Source organism: Lagopus muta, chromosome 4 (assembly GCF_023343835.1).
Source record: "Lagopus muta isolate bLagMut1 chromosome 4, bLagMut1 primary, whole genome shotgun sequence".
Classification (NCBI taxonomy): Eukaryota; Metazoa; Chordata; class Aves; order Galliformes; family Phasianidae; genus Lagopus; species Lagopus muta.
This window is the reverse complement of record NC_064436.1, coordinates 70,814,742-70,832,271: the sequence shown is the minus strand read 5'-3', so window position 1 is coordinate 70,832,271 and position 17,530 is coordinate 70,814,742. Positions and strand designations below refer to the sequence as shown.

Below are 17,530 nucleotides of genomic sequence, written 5' to 3'. Positions count from 1 at the left end.
GATGGGGCCCATAGGAGCCATCAGCTGCAACTCGTGGCTCCAGCAGCACTGCTGTCAGAGCGTTGTCCCAGCACTCCTTCAGCTGTGGTGACAGAGCCCCGTTTCCTAAGAGACTGATGCTGTAGGTGGGTGCAGCACAGCAGCTCTGTGGCCCCGGGACTCAGGGCCCCCTGTGCAGGATTGCTCTCCCGCAGTGAGGGTGCAGTGCATGGAGCAGGGGCGGCTTCCTGCTGGTGGAAGGGAAGGGGCAGCGCAGCGCAGGATGTGGGCTTTGCTGGGGAGCAGAGGCTTGCTGGAAGAGCCACCAGGCTGGGAGCTCCTGAATGCAGAGCTTAGGGCTGCTTCAACCCACTGCTCCTTGCTGGGGTGAAAGAGGTGGAGTTGCCTCGCTTTTCCTCCTGCCCCGCTTTTCATTGGGGGCCTTCCAAAATTTCCCTTTCAATGAGAAGAACCAATGATGTCCGTTCCAGTGGGAGCAGCCGTTCTGTAGGGGAGCAGGGCGCCCCCTGCTGCAGTGAGAGCATTGATCCTCACGGCTCTGAGTCTGTGGGGTCCAGAGGGTGGGAGTGTGGGCAGCATGGGGGCTGTGCCAGGGCTCTGTGTGGGCTGGGAATGGAGCTGGGCTGCTGGGGACCCCCAGCCGTGCTGGTGCAGTGCTGGAGGCTGCGGCTGTGCGTTCCTTCCAGCACGGCCTGAGCCCAAACTGCTGCATCAGCCCAGTTTGGAAGCCAGGTCAGTGGCACCGGCGTACGCTGAGGGGTCGAAAGTACGCTCCATTGCCTGCTTTCCTCTGTGAAGGCTCCACACGTTGGTTTAGATCGGTCCGAATGCATTTCTCTTTCTGGTTGTCCGTGGCCTTGCAGCCTGGTGAATGCACACCCAGCTCTGATGGTGGCGGTGGCTGAACAGAGAGCGGTTCTTCCTGCCGCCATCCGATACCCTGAGCTCTAACTCTCGACCTTTTATTTCCTCCTCATGCAGCGTGGAGCCAAACCCAAAAAGGTGGTGCGTTTTTGACACTCTGTGTGTTCCATCCCAGCTGCATGCATCGCCTCGGGTGCATCCCAGCCCTCCCACTCCATCTCCGGCTGCATGTCTGCTCATTGCATGCCCCCCCCCCAGCCCAGCGCCTCTCCCCACGCAGGGGAGGTCAGCGTGGTGCCCAGGTCTGCAGCCACAGGGCTGCTGCGTGCCTTCCTGGGCCTGCACAGCGCTGCTGTGGGCACTACAAGGCAATGCCGCGCTGCAGAGCAGCGGCGATGCGTAGCTGCGCTCCGGTGGGGCGAGAGCTGTTGGGAAGTGGCAAAAGGTGAGAGCTGGGCCGGGAGCCGTGCTGCGGTGAGCTGGGATGGGTCAGTGCCACGTGCGGGGCTGCCCTGCTGGGGCTGTGCCTCCCCCAAGGTAAGGACTGCAGCCCAGCTCTGTGCAGCGCCCAACAGCCGCGGTACCGCCAGGCTCGGCTATGAGTGCATGGGGCGAGGGGGGGACGGGTCATTTCCTACAAGGGGGGTGGTGGTTCTCTACGAGCTGCTTAGGGGTAGGTTTGTTTGCCATGGAAGGAGGGAAGAGCCAGTTGCTCAGGGCTGGGCGCAGCCCGGTGCAAGCAGTGGAGCCGTACCTGCGTGGTCCTCTGCCCGGCCGTGACATCGGCTGCTCCTTTTGTGCTTCCAGCTGCTTCCCTTCGGGTCTGGAGCAGGAAGGCATGGCAGGAACGCCCTGTATGCATTCCCTGTGCCTGCAGTCTCAGTTCTTGCCACGCTGGTTTGCGTGCAGCTTGTCCTCACACAGCCGCTGTCGTTGGGAAGACGACCCACTGCTCCGTGTGGCTGCTTTGTTCCTTCACCTCGCAGCCCCCATCTGCCGGGCTGTGGGGCTGCGTGCGGGTCGTGCTGCCATCTGCTCACAGCCCTGTGCTGCTCAGCGGCAGCAGCAATATGCTGAGGGCTGTGCAGAGCCCTTCCTGCGGGCACAGGGCGGAGGAGGGAGGGCGCAGGCAGGGCTCGGTGCCGCGCTCCGCTCCCCCTTCCTCCACTGCTCTTGGTGTTGCCCAGTTATGTGAGAGTCCAGGCCTGCTTGGCACGGCCACGAGTAACCAGCATCATTAGCAGGTAAATCCTCATTCATGAGATTGAGGGAGCTCTGTGCATGTTAAATATAGACTTAATCGCATTACAGGCTGCTGCTTGCTGCCTTCCTGTGCCAGATGGTCCCCGTTCCCCGAGCCTCATCCCCTCTCCTCGCGCCCTTTGCCTTGCTTTTGCTGCTGTCCTGGAGCCTCGCCGTGGCTCCTTGGGAGCGGGTCTGACGTGTGCAGCGACACCAGCGTGGTGCCAGCACTGCGGGGCTCCAGCCGTGGGGCAGCCCGTGCTGTGGGGGCCGTGGCTGTGCCAGCTGAAGGCAGGAGCTCTCACTCGCTCTGGACCGGGCATTGCCTGGCCCTGGGGCCGGTGCCTGGAGCGGGGAGGGCGCTCAGGGCTGCGGGAAGGGCCGGGCAGAGACGTGTGAAGGAACGCAAAGTGCAGCGGTTGTGTGTTGCTCACGGAGGCTGTGAGCAGCGGCCAGAGCCGGAGAGGCGCCCGTTTGGTGCTGCCCGAAGCGCTGGCGTTGTTCCTGCTCCAGCGGCATCCCTGCTGCTTTCCGTGTTGCGGCTGGAGCTGGATTGTAAGCGTTTTGTTTGGAGCACAGCGGGTCCGCACTGAGCGCAGCTCCATCCCCCCCCCGCCGCCCCGTGCTCCTCTATGAACCTCCCGCGTCCCCCCGCTCCGTGCCGGGGCAGCAGATGGGCTCTGCGGCTCCGTGAGGGCACGGGGCCGTGCTTCCAGATGGCTGCTCTCAAACAAGGGGGGGGGGGTCGGCTCAGGTCCTATTAATCTTTTAAAGGAAGGAGTAATCCGATTATCTCACACAGCCGCCTCACGTCTCAGCTGCCCGCCCCGCGTCCTGCACGAGGCTTTGGACCTCTGCAGCTCCCCCGGTCCGTTCCCCACACAAAGCGTCCCTTTAGGTGGCTTCGGGTACCTGCAGAAAGGAGACCCCGCAGCCCCCGTGCTCCGTGCCCCCTCAGCACAGCGCTTCCAGCTCCCCGGCTTGCAGCCCGTGCCCGCCGCCCTCCACAGCCCGGCCCCAGCCCTCCGCGCATCCCCTCAGTGCCGCTCGCATCCCTCAGCCTCCTCTCCTCCACACGCACGGCCCGGGGCTCTCAGCCCGCCCCCGTCAGGAGCTGCTCCAGGCCCCGGCAGCTCCCGCCTGCCCTCAACCGGGAGCCCCGCACTGGGCGCAGTGCTCCGCGTGTTTTGTCCCCGCGGCGGAGCAGCGGGGCCGAGCGGCTCCCTGCCCTGCTGGCCGCGCTCTGTGCCTGCAGCCCAGGGAACCGGGCGCCTCCTGGGCCACCGGGGCTGCTGCACTGCCGGCTGCAGGGAGGGCAGACCGCAGGTGCTGAGAAACGAGCTGAGCTCAGCCCTGCTGTCAGACCGTGTTTGCTCCTGGCCCGAGATAACACACAGCGATCTGATGATCTCTGGTGGCGCCATGAGCCCCGCTGAGCTGCACGGCTCCTCCGTGAATCGCTTCTCTTGGGTATCAGTGCGTGTTTTTAAAGGGCCGTTCGGAAGCGTCTGACTTCAGTTGTGACACGGCGTTTTCCGTCTCCTTACAAGGGCGGCGCTGGGAGGTGGGGCCGGCTCTGTGCTGGCTGCAGGGCGCAGATATTGTGGGTTTGGGAAGCTGAGCGCCTTAGGAAGGGGTGGTTTGTGAGAGCAGCGCCTGCCTTCCCCCCCTCGCTGCAGTGTCCTGAGCCCCCCGACTCCTCCAGCAGTGAGGTGGCACTTTGCTCCCCACGTGCTGCCAGCCCAGCACAGGGGCTGCTTTTGTCTGAGGGGCGCACACAGCTCTGCTGGGGGTGGGATGGGATGGGGCGAAGCTTTGCTGCCTGTCACAGCCTACAGGAACAGGGATATGGGGAGCGCAGAGTTCAGGTGTTGGTGGCCAGACCCCAAGAGCTGCTGGTGCAGCGCCGTGCCCTCAGCATCCCAGGGTGATTTGGGGTGGAAGGGGCCTTAAAGGCTCCAACCTGCCTGCTGCAGGGTCTGCTGGGCTGATGCTCACGAGCAGGGAGCTGCCCCTGTTAGCCCCAGAGCGCCATCACCAGCGGGGATCGGGGCAGCTGAGCGGCCGGGGCTGAGATCCGGGCTCTGGGCTCATTGGGACCCAGCTGGGCAGAGCGTGGATGTGGCCAGGAGGTCAGTGTGGCTCCCCAGGCAGAGCTGAGTGCCGGGGGCAGAGCCCAGCTTGGGGCTGAGCTGATCCTACACAGCGAGGTCGCAGCCCTGCTGTGCCCCGTGCCGTGGTGCCAGGCTGGCTGTGGGGCTGTGGGCAGGGGGCTGTGTGTGAGCCGTGGGGAGAAGCGACAGGTCCAGGAGGGAGCTGAGGGCTGACAGCGGTGCGCTGCATTTCAAGGCCCTGAGCCACAGGTCGGACATCTCTGCAGGGATCCACAGTGGGAAAAACCACCCGGCCTGGGAGATGGGGAGGCACGGCTGGGACTGGGGCTGGCGGTGATGGCGGTGGTGAGGTGAGGAGTGGAGGGCTGGCAGCTCCTGCCCTACGGAGCCCATGGCTTCTGCCAGCCCACAGCTTGGTGCCAGGGCTGCAGCCGTGCCTGGTTTGGTGCCTGCATGTGAGAGGTGGGTCTGACTGGGCTGCGGGCGGCCGCTGCCTCGGAAGTCGCTCATTGCAGGCTGCTGTTGTCCTTTGAACTGCAGAAAATTGCCAATGTTGAGAAGGGGTGAAGTTAATCTAGGCTTACGTGAATGATAGGACTGTGAAAACTAGGCTGACTTGTGCAGGTAAATGTAATTCTGTCCTTAATTAACTTTGAGGGTTAGGGTTAGAGTTAGGGTAGGAGTGGTGGTGTGTGACAGTGAGTGCTGCTCAGTGAGCTCCTGCAGCACCTCCTGTGGGTTGGACACATTGCTTTGTGTGAGTGCGAGGAGAGGAGAGGAGAGGAGAGGAGAGGAGAGGAGAGGAGAGGAGAGGAGAGGAGAGGAGAGGAGAGGAGAGGAGAGGAGAGGAGAGGAGAGGAGAGGAGAGGAGAGGAGAGGAGAGGAGAGGAGAGGAGAGGAGAGGAGAGGAGAGGAGAGGAGAGGAGAGGAGAGGAGAGGAGAGGAGAGGAGAGGAGAGGAGAGGAGAGGAGAGGAGAGGAGAGGAGGATTGCCAGCTCCAGGTTCTGGGTCAGGGGTGATGCGTGGCTGGAGAGAGCAGTGGTCCCTACTGCTGGTGGGGACGTTGGGGGTGTTACAGCCCGGTGGTGCCATCTTTGCTACATTGCTTCTTCCTCCCTGTCTTTCTGTGGTATCTTTGTGGGATACCCACAAGTTCTTTATGGTGTAATCTACTGCTTGTCCTATGGGAGAATCTCAGCTGCACCCTTCTGGGCTCTGTGCTGAGGCCGCCCGCTGTTTTGTCTGCCAGCTGAGTGATGCTGGCATCTCTGCAAGGATTTGATGGTTAAAAAAAGCCCACAAGAACCCATTACAAACCAGCCATCAAAAAACCCCAACACAGCAGGACCTGAAAGAGGAACCGAAGGCCTGGAGCTGCCCCACCGTGCCAGTGGGGGCTCTGCACCCTGCCTTGCCCCCAGCCTCGCGTTGCCCCAGGCCCTGGGCAGCGTGGTGCTGCAATGGAGGTGATGATCCCTGTGATCGTCCCACCCGGCAGTTCTGAGAACTGAATGAGGTTCTGCCTGGCCTCCAGCTGCCAGGGCCCGTCCCCTCTGTCTATGGGGTGACACGGAGCAGTGCTGGCACCCGGGGGGCAGAGCAGCCCCAAGGGCAGCGCGCGGTGGGGCTGGGATGCTGTGAGCTCATCCCCAGCTGCTCAGATGCGTGGTGAGAGCCGGGCTCCGTCCCTGGGGGGCATTGATTGGGGCCTGTGAGCAGAGCTCGCTTGGCTGAGTGCTTTTAAGTCGCCCTGAGGGCTGGATGGAGTCAGATGATGAGGATGGGGGCTGGGGAGCAGTGATTCAGCGTTTGGCCGGGCAGCGTGCGGTGCCAGGCGTGTGGGCTCCTCTGTGGGCCTTCAGAGCGGCGGGGCTGGAGCTCCTGGGGCCGGCAGAGGATGGTCAGCTGCCAGGGTTTGCTCTGTGAAAAATGGCCTGAAATTGTTTGCAGAGAGGTGTCCTTAAAGGGCACAGAACCATAGGATGGTTGGGTTGGGTTGGAGAGGTCCTGAAAGATCACAGGACCATAGGATGGTTGGGGTGGGGAGGTCCTGAAAGATCACAGAACTGTGGAATGTGGTTGGGTTGGGTTGGGTTGGGTTGGGTTGGGTTGGGTTGGGTTTGGTTGGGGAGGTCCTGAAAGATCATAGAACCGTGGAATGGTTGGGTTGGGTTGGAGAGGTCCTGAAAGATCATGGAACCATAGGATGGTTGGGTTGGGGAGGTCCTGAAAGATCACAGAACCATGGAATGGTTGGGTTGGGTTGGGGAGGTCCTGAAAGATCATGGAACTGTGGAATGTGGGTTGGGTTGGGTTGGGTTGGGTTGGAGAGGTCCTGAACGATCACAGAACCATGGAATGGTTGGGTTGGGTTGGGGAGGTCCTGAAAGATCATGGAACCATGGAATGGTTGGCTTGGAAGGGTTCTTAAAGGTCATAGAACCACAGGGCGGTTGGCTTTGGGATGGCAGGGTCCTTAAAGCCCAGGCAGCCCCTCCCCCTGCTGTGGCCGCGGCTGCCTCCCATCGAGCGGCTGCCCGAAGGCCCGGTTGGGGCGGCGCAGGGCTCCGGTCCGGGGCTGTACCTTCCTCGCCCAGCTCTCCCATCCGACCCCGTCTCCCCCGTTACCCGTCGCTCCCATCCTCAGCCTCGGAGCGCCCGAGGCTCTCGTAAAAACACGGGGTTCGGTTTTAGGGACAAAAAAAGGCTCTCTAGAGATAAAATCGCTCTCTAGGGCTCAGCGTCGGGACCGAGCCCAGCGGGGTCCAGAGTGCCGGGCACCGGGCACAGCTCGTCTTCCCTGTGGGGCCGCGGGGGGGAGGTGGGGGGGTGGAGGCGCCGGGCCTTTGGGTGCTGGAAACACCCCCGGGAGGGGGAGCGGCGCCGGGGGGCGGCGGGGAGCCGTGGGTGGGCATGGTGGGAAGGGGTCGGGGATTGAAAGGGGGGGGGGGGGGCAGAGCTCCGGGTCGCTCCGGCCGTGCGGCGGCTGCGGAGCATCGCGGGGCGGGGCGGGGCGGGGCGGCATCGCGCTGATGTCAGGCGGCGGCGGCGGCGGCGGCGGCGGGGCGCGGGGCGGCGGGCGCGGGGCTCCGGCGGCTGCGGGCGGCGAGCGCGGAGCGCGGCCATTTGCAGGCGGCGGGCGCTAACGGCTCCGTGTCCATTCTCTCCCGCCGCCATGAGGCAGGCACCGGCCGCACGGAAGGTACAGCCGCGCCCTAACCCGCATGCGGGGCTCGCGGCCGCGGGGATGGAGATGGCGGGGGGGAGCGGGGCCGCAGCGCTGCGCTGCTCGGGGCTCACGGGGGCCGGCCGAGGCGAGCCGTGCTGAGCAGAGCCGTGCCATGCTGTGCTGTGCTGTGCTGCGGGAGCTGCGTGCTGCTGCGGGGCGGGGGGACGGCGGCTGTGCCCGGTGCGTTGCTGCTCTGTGCTGCTCTGTGCTGCTCTGTGCTGCTCTGTGCTGCTCTGCTGCCCTGCATGCTTATTTTTAGCATGGCCAGGATGTCACCGCTGGCGTTAAGGAGAAATTGGGAGGATTTTATTTTTTTTTTTTTTGCCTGATATGAAGAAGTGGAAATAGAAATAACCCAAGGCCTCCGCTGCATCAGCAAGGAGACTTTGCGGCTTTAACGCACGGCATCACGGCTGATCTTCATCTCTGGATGTGGTACCTTGAACTCAGCAAATAGAGTGAAGAGCTCTGCCTGCTCTGCCTGCTCTGCCTGCTCTGCCCTCCACCCCAGACCACATCCAGAGCAGAGCTCCACGGGCCATACGGCACCGCAGCACCCAGTGGGTGCAGGACGCTCGGCAGCCCTCAGCTCAGCCCCGCGCTGCTCCTGGCTCGGTCCCGGTTTTCCTCTTGCTGCTTTCCCTTCCTCTGCACGTGGCCCTGCTCGTGCATGGGGCGTTCCAGCCGTTGGGAACTCCGTGGTGGTTGTGCAGGGTGCATCCAGCGTCACCTGGGGGAGGTGCAGGGCTGGGGGTGCGTGGGGTGACGGGGCAGGTCGTCCCCGTGCTGGGTGATGCTCGGGGCTGCGTGCTGCCCGAGAGCCGCAGGAGATCCCAGCTGTGACCCATGGAGCAGCTCTGGGCAGCACCACAGCTGTGGCAGCCCGGCCCGACACAGCTTGTCAGCACGGCCCCTCCTGCAGGCTGCGCGCTGACCGACCGGGTCGACGGCTGCCGCGGGCCGGTGCGCAGCACGGTGGGATCCGGGGGGCCGCGGTGTTGGCGCTGGGCTGCGCCAGCCCTGGAGCCGTGCAGAAGCTGCAGCGGCTGCACCCCGCGGCCGAGCAGAGCGACCCTTCGTGCCCTGCCTCTGTGCGCCTCTGGGTGCGCTTCCTTGCACGGGAACGGCGAGGAGAGCGGCGGAGCCGGCCGTGATGGCTGGGAGGGAGGAGCCGGCACAGCAGCGCAGCCAGCGCTCGGCGAGGCGCTCGGAGTGCGGCGGGGAGCGCAGACCCGAAGTGCTGCTTTCCCTCCTCGCGGAGTCACCCGGTGCTGCCAAACGGGCTCCTCGCGGTGGCCTCGGAACCGCGGGCTCCTTCCACGTCACGGCAGGCCGTGCTGGGAGAGGAGGCGTAAAAGCAGGACTCTGCCGTTCCACGCGGCCACCTTCCGAAGAGCGTCACCGAGATGCGTCCCTGGGGGGCAGCGTTTGGTTGGCACCGCGGGAGCTACAGAAGCAGAGGGCTTCCAGCTGGAGGGCGCTTTCAGAGGCCGCCTGACCCCTGCAGTGAGCAGGGACAGCCAGAGCCCATCACTGAGCTGGGCCGTGTGCGGGGATGGGGCTGGAGTCTGCACCGCTGAGACCCAAGGGGGATTTGATCGACCCTCTGTGCAGCAGGGCTGTAGGTGACAGGGCCGTACGGAACAGGACTTCCAGAAGAAGCCAAAGTGCTCCAGCAGAGCTCGTGCTGCAGCTCCCGAAGCAGCGCTGTGTGATGGAGGTGTTCAGCTCTTCTCCTTGCGTTTTCCCAGCTGGTTTTGCAGAGCAGAAGATGTTCAGGAAGATGTGCGTGTTCCTCTGTTCTGCTTCGTGCAGCCTTTCAGTCTGAGCGAGAGGAGTGAGGTTTAGGCTCAGCAAAAGGCACTGAGCAGCTCGTGTTGTGAGCAGTGCTGCTGCTGTGGGTCAGGTCGGTGCTGCAGGGCTGCACGTCCCTGCAGTGGGGCCATCCTTCTGCTGGCCAGAGGTTGCCCAGAGGTGGCTGCAGGGATCTCCCCGGGCTGCATGAGGTCCCACGGGACGCGATGGGCTCTGCGTGGGGTCCTGTGCGGGTGGGTTGGTGTCTGGAAATGAGAGGGAAGCACGGAGGCGTTTAAGAGGCTGCAGGAGGTGCCATTGCTGCGAGGGCGCGGGGCTGCAGCACCTCGGGGCAGCCAGTCAGTGATGCTCCGGCTCCTTCAGCATCAAAGGGGTGGGGAGGAGAGAGAGGAACAAACCAATCTGGATAATAACAAAGTCAACCTCGCACTTTCTGGACATCGCTACGAAAGGAGGCGAGTGAGATGCGCCTTCCAGCAGCAGAGCCCTGCGCAGCGCCACCTGCAGCTCCAGCAGCGCCATCAGGGGAGGGGATTGACCGTGCCGTGCGGGGCTGCGGGCGGCTCGGGGGGCTGCAGGCGTCGTGCTCCGCTGGGCCGTGCTCACGGGGCTCTGCCCGGCGCATCCCTGGCAGCGCGGGACCGGCGCCGTGCGCGGCTGCGGCGGGCACTAATGGCAGCCATCTCTTTTGTTTCCTTTCCCCGTTCTGTGCTGCGTCTGCCGCTGTGCCGCTGTACCTCTGCTCCTGTCTTTCCCTGTCTGAATGTCTCTCCTCCTCTGCCTTCTGCTCCCGTGTCCCCGCAGACCACCGCCCGGCGGCCCAAGGTGAGCACAGCGGCGGCGGTCGCGTCCCCTCCCCTTCGCTGGGTGCTGCGTTGCGTCCCAGCGCCGCGTGGCACCCGGAGGGGCTCACCGGGACCTCGTGCTCCTCCGGAGTGCGTCTGAGTGTGGGGCGATGGGGGAACGGGCTGCTGGCTGAGCCGTGCCCGGAGCGCTGCGCTGTGGGCTGGCTGGGCTCCGTGTCCTCGCTGTCGCTGCTCTCCCTGTTGTGCGGCTGTGAGCACAGGGCTGGGAGCAGTGAGAGCTGTGGGGCAGGGCTGAGGCAGCCCAGCGCAGCCCCTCGTGCTTCGTTCCCCACCATGCAGTGAATGCATTGCGCAGGATGCAGCACGTGGTTGGACGAGGGCAGACGGGGTGGGAAATGACCCGGGAGCTCATTGATGGCTGAAGCGACACACGGCTCCATCTCTTGTTTGGAGAGGTCCCTACAGGGATGGCTTCACCCTCACTGCTGCGTCTGTGTGCCTTGAGAGGCCACAGTGCTCCGTGCAGCCAATCTCCAGGAGTGAATGGAGTCAGGAGATGGGACTCAGTATCGTTCAGGCTGGAAAAGACCTCTGGGATGGCCAAGCTCGGCTCACCCCACCGTCCCCACTGAGCAGGTGCCACATCTCCGTGGTTCCAGGGCTGTGGGCTCCCGGCCCTCCCCCGGCACAGTGTGAGGCTGTCACCTCCCATCACTGCTCCCTGGGAGCACACAACCTCCTTCCAGGGCTCTGCAGAGAGCAGTGAGGCTCCCTGGGCCTCCTCCTCCAGCCTGAGCCACGCCAGCTCCCCCAGCCGCTGCCTATAAACCTTGTGCTCCAGCCCTGCACGTCTTGCAGCCCTTCAGCCAGCTCTGTGCCCTCACCAGAGCACTCTGCAGTTTGCTCCTGCCCAGCAGCAGCGCCCCCCCAGCCCCATGGCTGTCAGCTCTGCCCTGAGCACCTCGGCAGCACTGCGGCCGTACCGGGCTGCCCCCAGGGCTGCTGCTCTGTGCCACAACGGAAAGCTTTGCCCGAGCAGAGCTGCAGCAGCAGGAACAAGAGCTCCCTTGTTGGGGCGGTGCGTTTCTCAGAGCTCGATGCCATGGAGATTGCTTTGTGCCACAGTGTCAGCGATGGCACCGGGGAGGGGATTGCTGCGCTGTGCCTGGAGGTGCTGCCTTCCCCCAGCACCGCTGTGGGTCAGGCAGCAGAGACCCAGTGTGTGGGGCAGGCGGGGGGCAGTGGGTGCAGTGTGTGGGGCAGGCGGGGGGCACAGCAGTGCCGTGCCACGCATCCAGGTCCGTGTGCCTTGAGAGGCCGCAGTGCTCCGTGCAGCCCATCTCCAGGAGTGAATGGAGTCAGGAGATGAGGCTGCCCGGCTGTGGGGCTGTGGCTTGAGCCCCTCAGCTGAGCAGGTAGGACAGGCTGTGCGGGGCAGTGCCCTCCCTGGGCCTGCAGCAGTGATGGCAGCATGGTGGCGGAGAGGAAGTGGCTCTCCTTTGCTGCAGTTCCATCCGGCTGCCCCGCTTTCCTTTGGGCTCCAGCTGCTGCTCTGCCCTTCTGTTGCTCCGTTCCCCATAAGCACTGGAGGGGACGCACAGGTTGTGTGATGGCAGCAGCTGTGGCCGTGGGAGGGGAGGTGGCACAGCACTGCTCTGCCATCCCCATCGCTGGGGGCTGCCCTGCTGCATCACCGCACCCAGCACAGGGTTCGTGAGCACAAAGCGTTGCCTTCTGCCACCAATCCCTGGGCATGCAGCCCCAGGTGGGCTCAGCCCGGAGCACCGCTCGCTCCTCCTTCACTCTGGGCTTCCTCTTGCTGCTGTCCCAGCTGTGGTGGCAGCACGGTGCTGGGGGGCAGGGCTGGCTGACGTGTGGCCCTTGCAGTGTTTTCCCACGCTGCGCCTCACTGATGCTCTGCCCTTTGCTTTGCAGCCCACCCGGACCCCCACCTCCGCCCCCTCTGGCAGCACCGCGGGGCCCTCGGGGTCGGCCTCGGCCTCGGGTGGGGAGATGAGCAGCAGTGAGCCCAGCACGCCTGCCCAGACGCCGCTGGTGGCCCCCGTCATCCCATCGCCCTCACTGACCTCGCCGGTGGCGCCCATGGTCCCCTCACCCACCAAGGTAAGCGGGGCTCCACGTGTGCAGGGCGCCCACCATGCAGGGCAGAGGGGAGCTGCGTCCTCAGTGCTGGAGCCGGGGCAGAGCCCTGCAGTGCGCAGCATGGGGTGCTCGACTCCCACCTTCCTCCCCCCTGGGTGTTTGTAACGCTTGTAGCAGCGTAGTCCTTCCGTTTGGGTTCTGTAAAGTAGTTCTTCATTACATCCATCCTGCTTTCTATCAGTTGGTTAAAATGAGAGCTTGGGGAAGATGGAGGGCACCAGTGTGAGGAACACAGAGCACAGCGTGGGGCTGGCAGCCTGGGAAGGGCTGCAGGGAGCAGCGCTGGGGGAGGTGAGGAAACCCCATTGCCCAGTGCTGGGAGTGAGGAAACCCCATTGCCCAGTGCTGGAAGTGAGGAAACCCCATTGCCCAGTGCTGGGAGTGAGGAAACCCCATTGCCCAGTGCTGGGGGAGGTGAGGAAACCCCATTGCCCAGTGTTGGGAGTGAGGAAACCCCATTGCCCAGTGCTGGGGGAGGTGAGGAAACCCCATTGCCCAGTGCTGGAAGTGAGGAAACCCCATTGCCCAGTGCTGGAAGGGAGGAAACCCCATTGCCCAGTGCTGGGAGTGAGGGAACCCCATTGCCCAGTGCTGGGGGAGGTGAGGAGCCCCCATTGCCCAGTGCTGCTCTGCTGCCTTGTGATAAGCCAGCAGCACTGCCTGCTTGCTGGTGTTTGCCCAGCAGTGAGCAAGCAGAGCAGAAAGCTGCTCCTTCCATCCCGTTGGCACACAGGCTGTCTTGCAGGCTCTCTTCCCTGACGTCCCCCAGCTCGATGGCTTTAAGGCCAGTCCTGGGGCTGCCATAAAGCCGTGCTGCTGGGGTGAGGTGTGAGCGCTGCAGGGCTGGGATGGGGAGCACAGGACACCATGTGGGGCTGCAGCCTGGGTGGGGAGCTGTAAAACCCCAGGGCTGGGGGTGCAGGGGGGGTGTCACCCTGAGCTGTGGGGCACCCACAGAGCACAAAGCAGGTGGGCCTGGGGGTTTTCTTTCCACGGTGCAAACGCTGAGCTTTCCTCCGAGGCTCTGCTGCAGTTGCAGGGCAGCCCCAAGGGAGGCTGTCAGACGGTGCTGTGCCACGCTGGGCACAGAGGGGCTGTGGGGCACCGTCCCTGAGGCGGCCCCGTCCCTTTGAGCCTGGCCAGAGCCCTCCCAGCCCATGCTGCAGAGCGCAGCGTCCCCCGGGCTGTGGGGTGTAACCTGCAGCTTTCTCTGCCCGCAGAGCTGCCCAGCAGTGGGGCAAAGTGTGCAGGAGGACCAGGTGACCGCTGCCCGTGGCTGCGCTGTGCTGTGTGCATGGGGGGGCTGCAGGGCTCGCCGCTGTGCAGTGAGACCCCACGTGTGGCTGGGCACATCAGGCAGGGCGCCGCTTGGCTGCTGGGTGCCTCTGCTCACAGCACGGCCCTGGAGCGCTCGCTGTGCCCTGCATCGGAGCACCAGCATCGTCCCCAGCAGAGCCATGTGCTGAAAGCAGTGCTGGTTTCACCACAAAGCCCCAGCAGCGCAGCCTCGAGCTGCCTGGAGCAGCAGCAGGGGCAGAGATGGGGGCAATGGGGGCCCCAAGCAGTGCGCACAGAGCCCAAGGGAGCCCTGCCAGGCATGGGGCCGCCTGCTGGGCACATTGGGGGTGGGATGGGGCTGGGGTTGGGACCCATGGGGGCTGGAAGGTGCCCAGGGGTCGGCTTCCCAGTGGGTGTGAGCACGGCTGCTGTGCGTTGTGCCCTCATTGCTCACTAACAACTTGGAGCCCTGGTTGCTGTGAGCCTGCGGTGCCGCGCAGGCGGTGGTGTGAAAACCTTTCTGTGAGGTCTGGCTCTGTTTGTGCCAACGTGTTTCCTGCATGCCGTAACCCCACTGCCACCTCGGGGGGGAGGGGAGTCACCAAAGGGTTGTGGAAAGGGCTGTGGGTGCAGAGCTGCAGGTGGAGGCCCCCAAAAGCTGCCCCTGTGGCGATTTGGGGCGGCTCTGAGTGGTTGGGGTTCACTGGGTTCCTTGGAGCTCCGTGCTATGAGCGCTGCTCCTCCTCTTGGCCGTTCTCACTTTGATGCTGTAGGAGGAAGAAAACCTGCGTTCCCAAGTCAGGGACCTGGAGGAAAAGTTGGAGACGCTGAAGATCAAGCGCAATGAGGACAAAGCCAAGCTTAAAGAGCTGGAGAAGTACAAGATCCAGCTGGAGCAGGTGCAGGAGTGGAAGAGCAAGATGCAGGAGCAGCAGGCAGACCTGCAGAAACGGCTAAAGGAGGCCAGGAAGGTGAGCCTGCAGCTGGCGTGGGGTCCCCAGGGCTGGGGGAGAAGCTTTGTGCCTCCTCTTCGTGTCTCCTGTGTCGCACCCAGGGATTGCTGTCTCTAAATGGCAGTGCGTTCCCACACGGCTCTCGTGGCTTAAAGCAGCACCTCGTTGTGGTTTTGTTTTAAAGCAGCACCTCGTTGTGGTTTTGTTTTAAAGCAGCACCTCGTTGTGGTTTTGTTTTAAAGCAGCACTGGGGGGCTTCTCCTTGCTGCACTGTCAGTGTTTGGGACGCTCTGTGTGGGCTGAGGGGAGCGGTGCTGTGCTGGGGGCTGTTTGTGTTCCTGGGGGGCTGGAGGGGATGGCAGTGTGTGTAAATGCCTGGGGGGGTCAAACACACACAGCTGGGCTCTCAGCACTGCTGAGACCTCGCAGCCCCCAGCCCCATCCCTGCCCCAGCAGTTCAGGCCATCCGTGGCCTTGGGCATCTCCAGGGATGGGGCAGCACAGCTGCGGGCAGCTGGAAAGGCTGTGAATAGGGGAGGGGAAATGGGAGTGTGGGCAGAGAGCCGCCCCTGCCAGCCCTCATCAGCTGTCGTTAATTAGAACCATAGGGTCATTGTCCAGAGGGGGGGTGGGTGAGAGACCCCAAGGGCAGGGAATGGGGCTCTGCCCCCCTGTTGGAGCTGTGGGTGCCGCTGTTCATTGCAGGGGCTGGGATGGGTGGCCTTTGAAGGCCGCTTCCAACTCAGATCATTCTGTGGCAATGATGGAATGGTTGGGTTGGGGGCGCCTTAAAGCCCACCCAGAGCCAACCCTGCAGCCGGGGTCCCCCAGGGCCCCATCCAGCCTGGCCTTGGGCACCTCCAGGTGGGCCTCAAGCCTCCTTTGGGACAGCTGTGAGAGCTGGAGCTGCCCAGGGCTTTGTGGGAGGGCTCTCCATTGCTGGCCCTGCACTTTGGGCACGGTGTTTTCACCCATGTGTTTGACCCCAGGAAGCCAAAGATGCCCTGGAAGCCAAGGAGCGCTACATGGAGGAGATGGCCGACACCGCCGACGCCATCGAGATGGCAACCCTGGACAAGGAGATGGCAGAGGAGCGGGCAGAGTCCCTGCAGCAGGAGGTGGACTCCCTGAAGGAGAAGGTGGAATATCTCACCATGGACCTGGAGATCCTGAAGCACGAGATCGAGGAGAAAGGTGGGCGAGGAGCTGGGGAGGGTCGGCCTGGGCTGCTGCGTCCTGGGGAGGGCACTCAGCTCCCTGAGCCCTGGGGAAGGGTGGCGATGGATGGGTTTGGAGCCAGGGGCCTCGTTTCAGTGCCTGTCCCCGTGCTGGGGATGGCGGTCCCCCTCCAGAAGGGCCCTCTGTGTTGCCCTCTCTGTGACTCAGCTGCCTCTTCTGAGTGCTTTGCACTGGGGACGCAGAGCTGCTGGAGCAGAACCTTCCTTCCTGCTGCAGGCTCGGATGGAGCAGCGTCCAGTTACCAGGTCAAGCAGCTGGAGGAGCAAAACGCGAGACTGAAGGAAGCTCTGGTGAGGTAGGAGAGCGCCTGAGCTCCCGGGAGGATGGGGGACGTCTCACTCTGTCGCTGTGTGCTGATCAGAATCCCTCTGTGCATGAGTGCAGGTGGCGGCTGCTGCCACCCTGGGGCTCTGAGCTCTGTGCTCTGTGAGCCTGCAGCACAGAAGGGAGAATTCCTTCTCACTGGAGTGACATTTATTGCTGCCAAGTGCCCTGAGGGCAGCTTGTGTGTCAGGGGAGAGGGCTGCCAGCACTGCACTGCACTGCGAGCCTGCATGGGGATGGGAGCAGCTCGTCCTCGAGATACATGGCCTCTGTGTGCCTTAGAGCCCAGCAGTGACATTATGAGTGCTGTTGTCATACAGAGCCCAGCAGTGACATTATGAGTGCTGTTGTGTTATAGAGCCCAGCAGTGACATTATGAGTGCTGTTGTGTCATACAGAGCCCAGCAGTGACATTATGAGTGCTGTTGTGTTATAGAGCCCAGCAGTGACATTATGAGTGCTGTTGTGTTATAGAGCCCAGCAGTGACATTATGAGTGCTGTTGTGTTATAGAGCCCAGCAGTGACATTATGAGTGCTGTTGTGTCATAGAGCCCAGCAGTGACATTATGAGTGCTGTTGTGCCATAGAGCCCAGCAGTGACATTATGAGTGCTGTTGTGCCATACAGAGCCCAGCAGTGACATTATGAGTGCTGTTGTGTTATAGAGCCCAGCAGTGACATTATGAGTGCTGTTGTGTTATAGAGCCCAGCAGTGACATTATGAGTGCTGTTGTGTCATAGAGCCCAGCAGTGACATTATGAGTGCTGTTGTGTCATACAGAGCCCAGCAGTGACATTATGAGTGCTGTTGTGCCATAGAGCCCAGCAGTGACTTTATGAGTGCTGTTGTGCCATACAGAGCCCAGCAGTGACATTATGAGTGCTGTTGTGCCATACAGAGCCCAGCAGTGACTTTATGAGTGCTGCTCACCCAACTGCACACACAGGGGCTCTGCAGCTGCTTGCTGCCAGCACTGGGCACTGTGCTGCATGGAAGTGGCCTCTCCACGCTGCCTGGGCTCCTGCTGGGCTGCTGCTCAGGCTCGGTGTCCTGCAGGATGAGGGACCTCTCTGCGTCCGAGAAGCAGGAACACGTGAAACTGCAGAAGCAAATGGAGAAGAAAAACACGGAGCTGGAATCGCTGCGACAGCAGAGGGAGAAACTGCAGGAGGAGGTGAAGCAGGCGGAGAAAACAGTCGATGAGCTGAAGGAGCAGGTGAGTGCTGGGGGGATGGCGGGGTGCTGAGCAGCAGTGTGGGGCACTGGGCAGCAATGTGGGGCTCAGCAGTGGATGTGGGGCACTGGGCAGCAGTGTGGGGCTCAGCAGTGGATGTGGGGCTCAGCAGTGGATGTGGGGCACTGGGCAGCAGGTGGGGGCACCTGTTGGCACGGAGCCCTTTCTGCAGTCACTGTTGCAGCCGTACTTGGTGGCACAGCTGGGGCTGCCTGGTGCTGGGGTGGCCGTGCAGCAGTCGGGCCCCCAGCAGCCCTGAGGTGGGGC

The 17,530-nt window shown here is 63.4% G+C and overlaps 1 protein-coding gene across 7 annotated transcripts in view; it reads left to right on the top strand.

Annotated features, from left to right (window-relative positions):
• DCTN1 (dynactin subunit 1) overlaps window positions 1-17,530 on the top strand; it is a 39,157-nt gene that overhangs the window by 10,610 nt on the left and 11,017 nt on the right. For 2 of the 7 annotated variants that reach the window (XM_048941717.1, XM_048941716.1), the window contains exons 5-9: window positions 12,006-12,194; window positions 14,285-14,482; window positions 15,454-15,658; window positions 15,920-15,998; window positions 17,086-17,245. In XM_048941717.1, the coding sequence (XP_048797674.1) occupies window positions 12,006-12,194; window positions 14,285-14,482; window positions 15,454-15,658; window positions 15,920-15,998; window positions 17,086-17,245 (831 nt within the window). Of the gene's footprint in view, window positions 1-981; window positions 1,003-7,404; window positions 7,423-10,068; window positions 10,090-12,005; window positions 12,195-13,453; window positions 13,493-14,284; window positions 14,483-15,453; window positions 15,659-15,919; window positions 15,999-17,085; window positions 17,246-17,530 lie in introns of all 7 variants that reach the window. The other 5 variants (XM_048941710.1, XM_048941711.1, XM_048941712.1 and 2 more) reach the window with 5 other exon arrangements.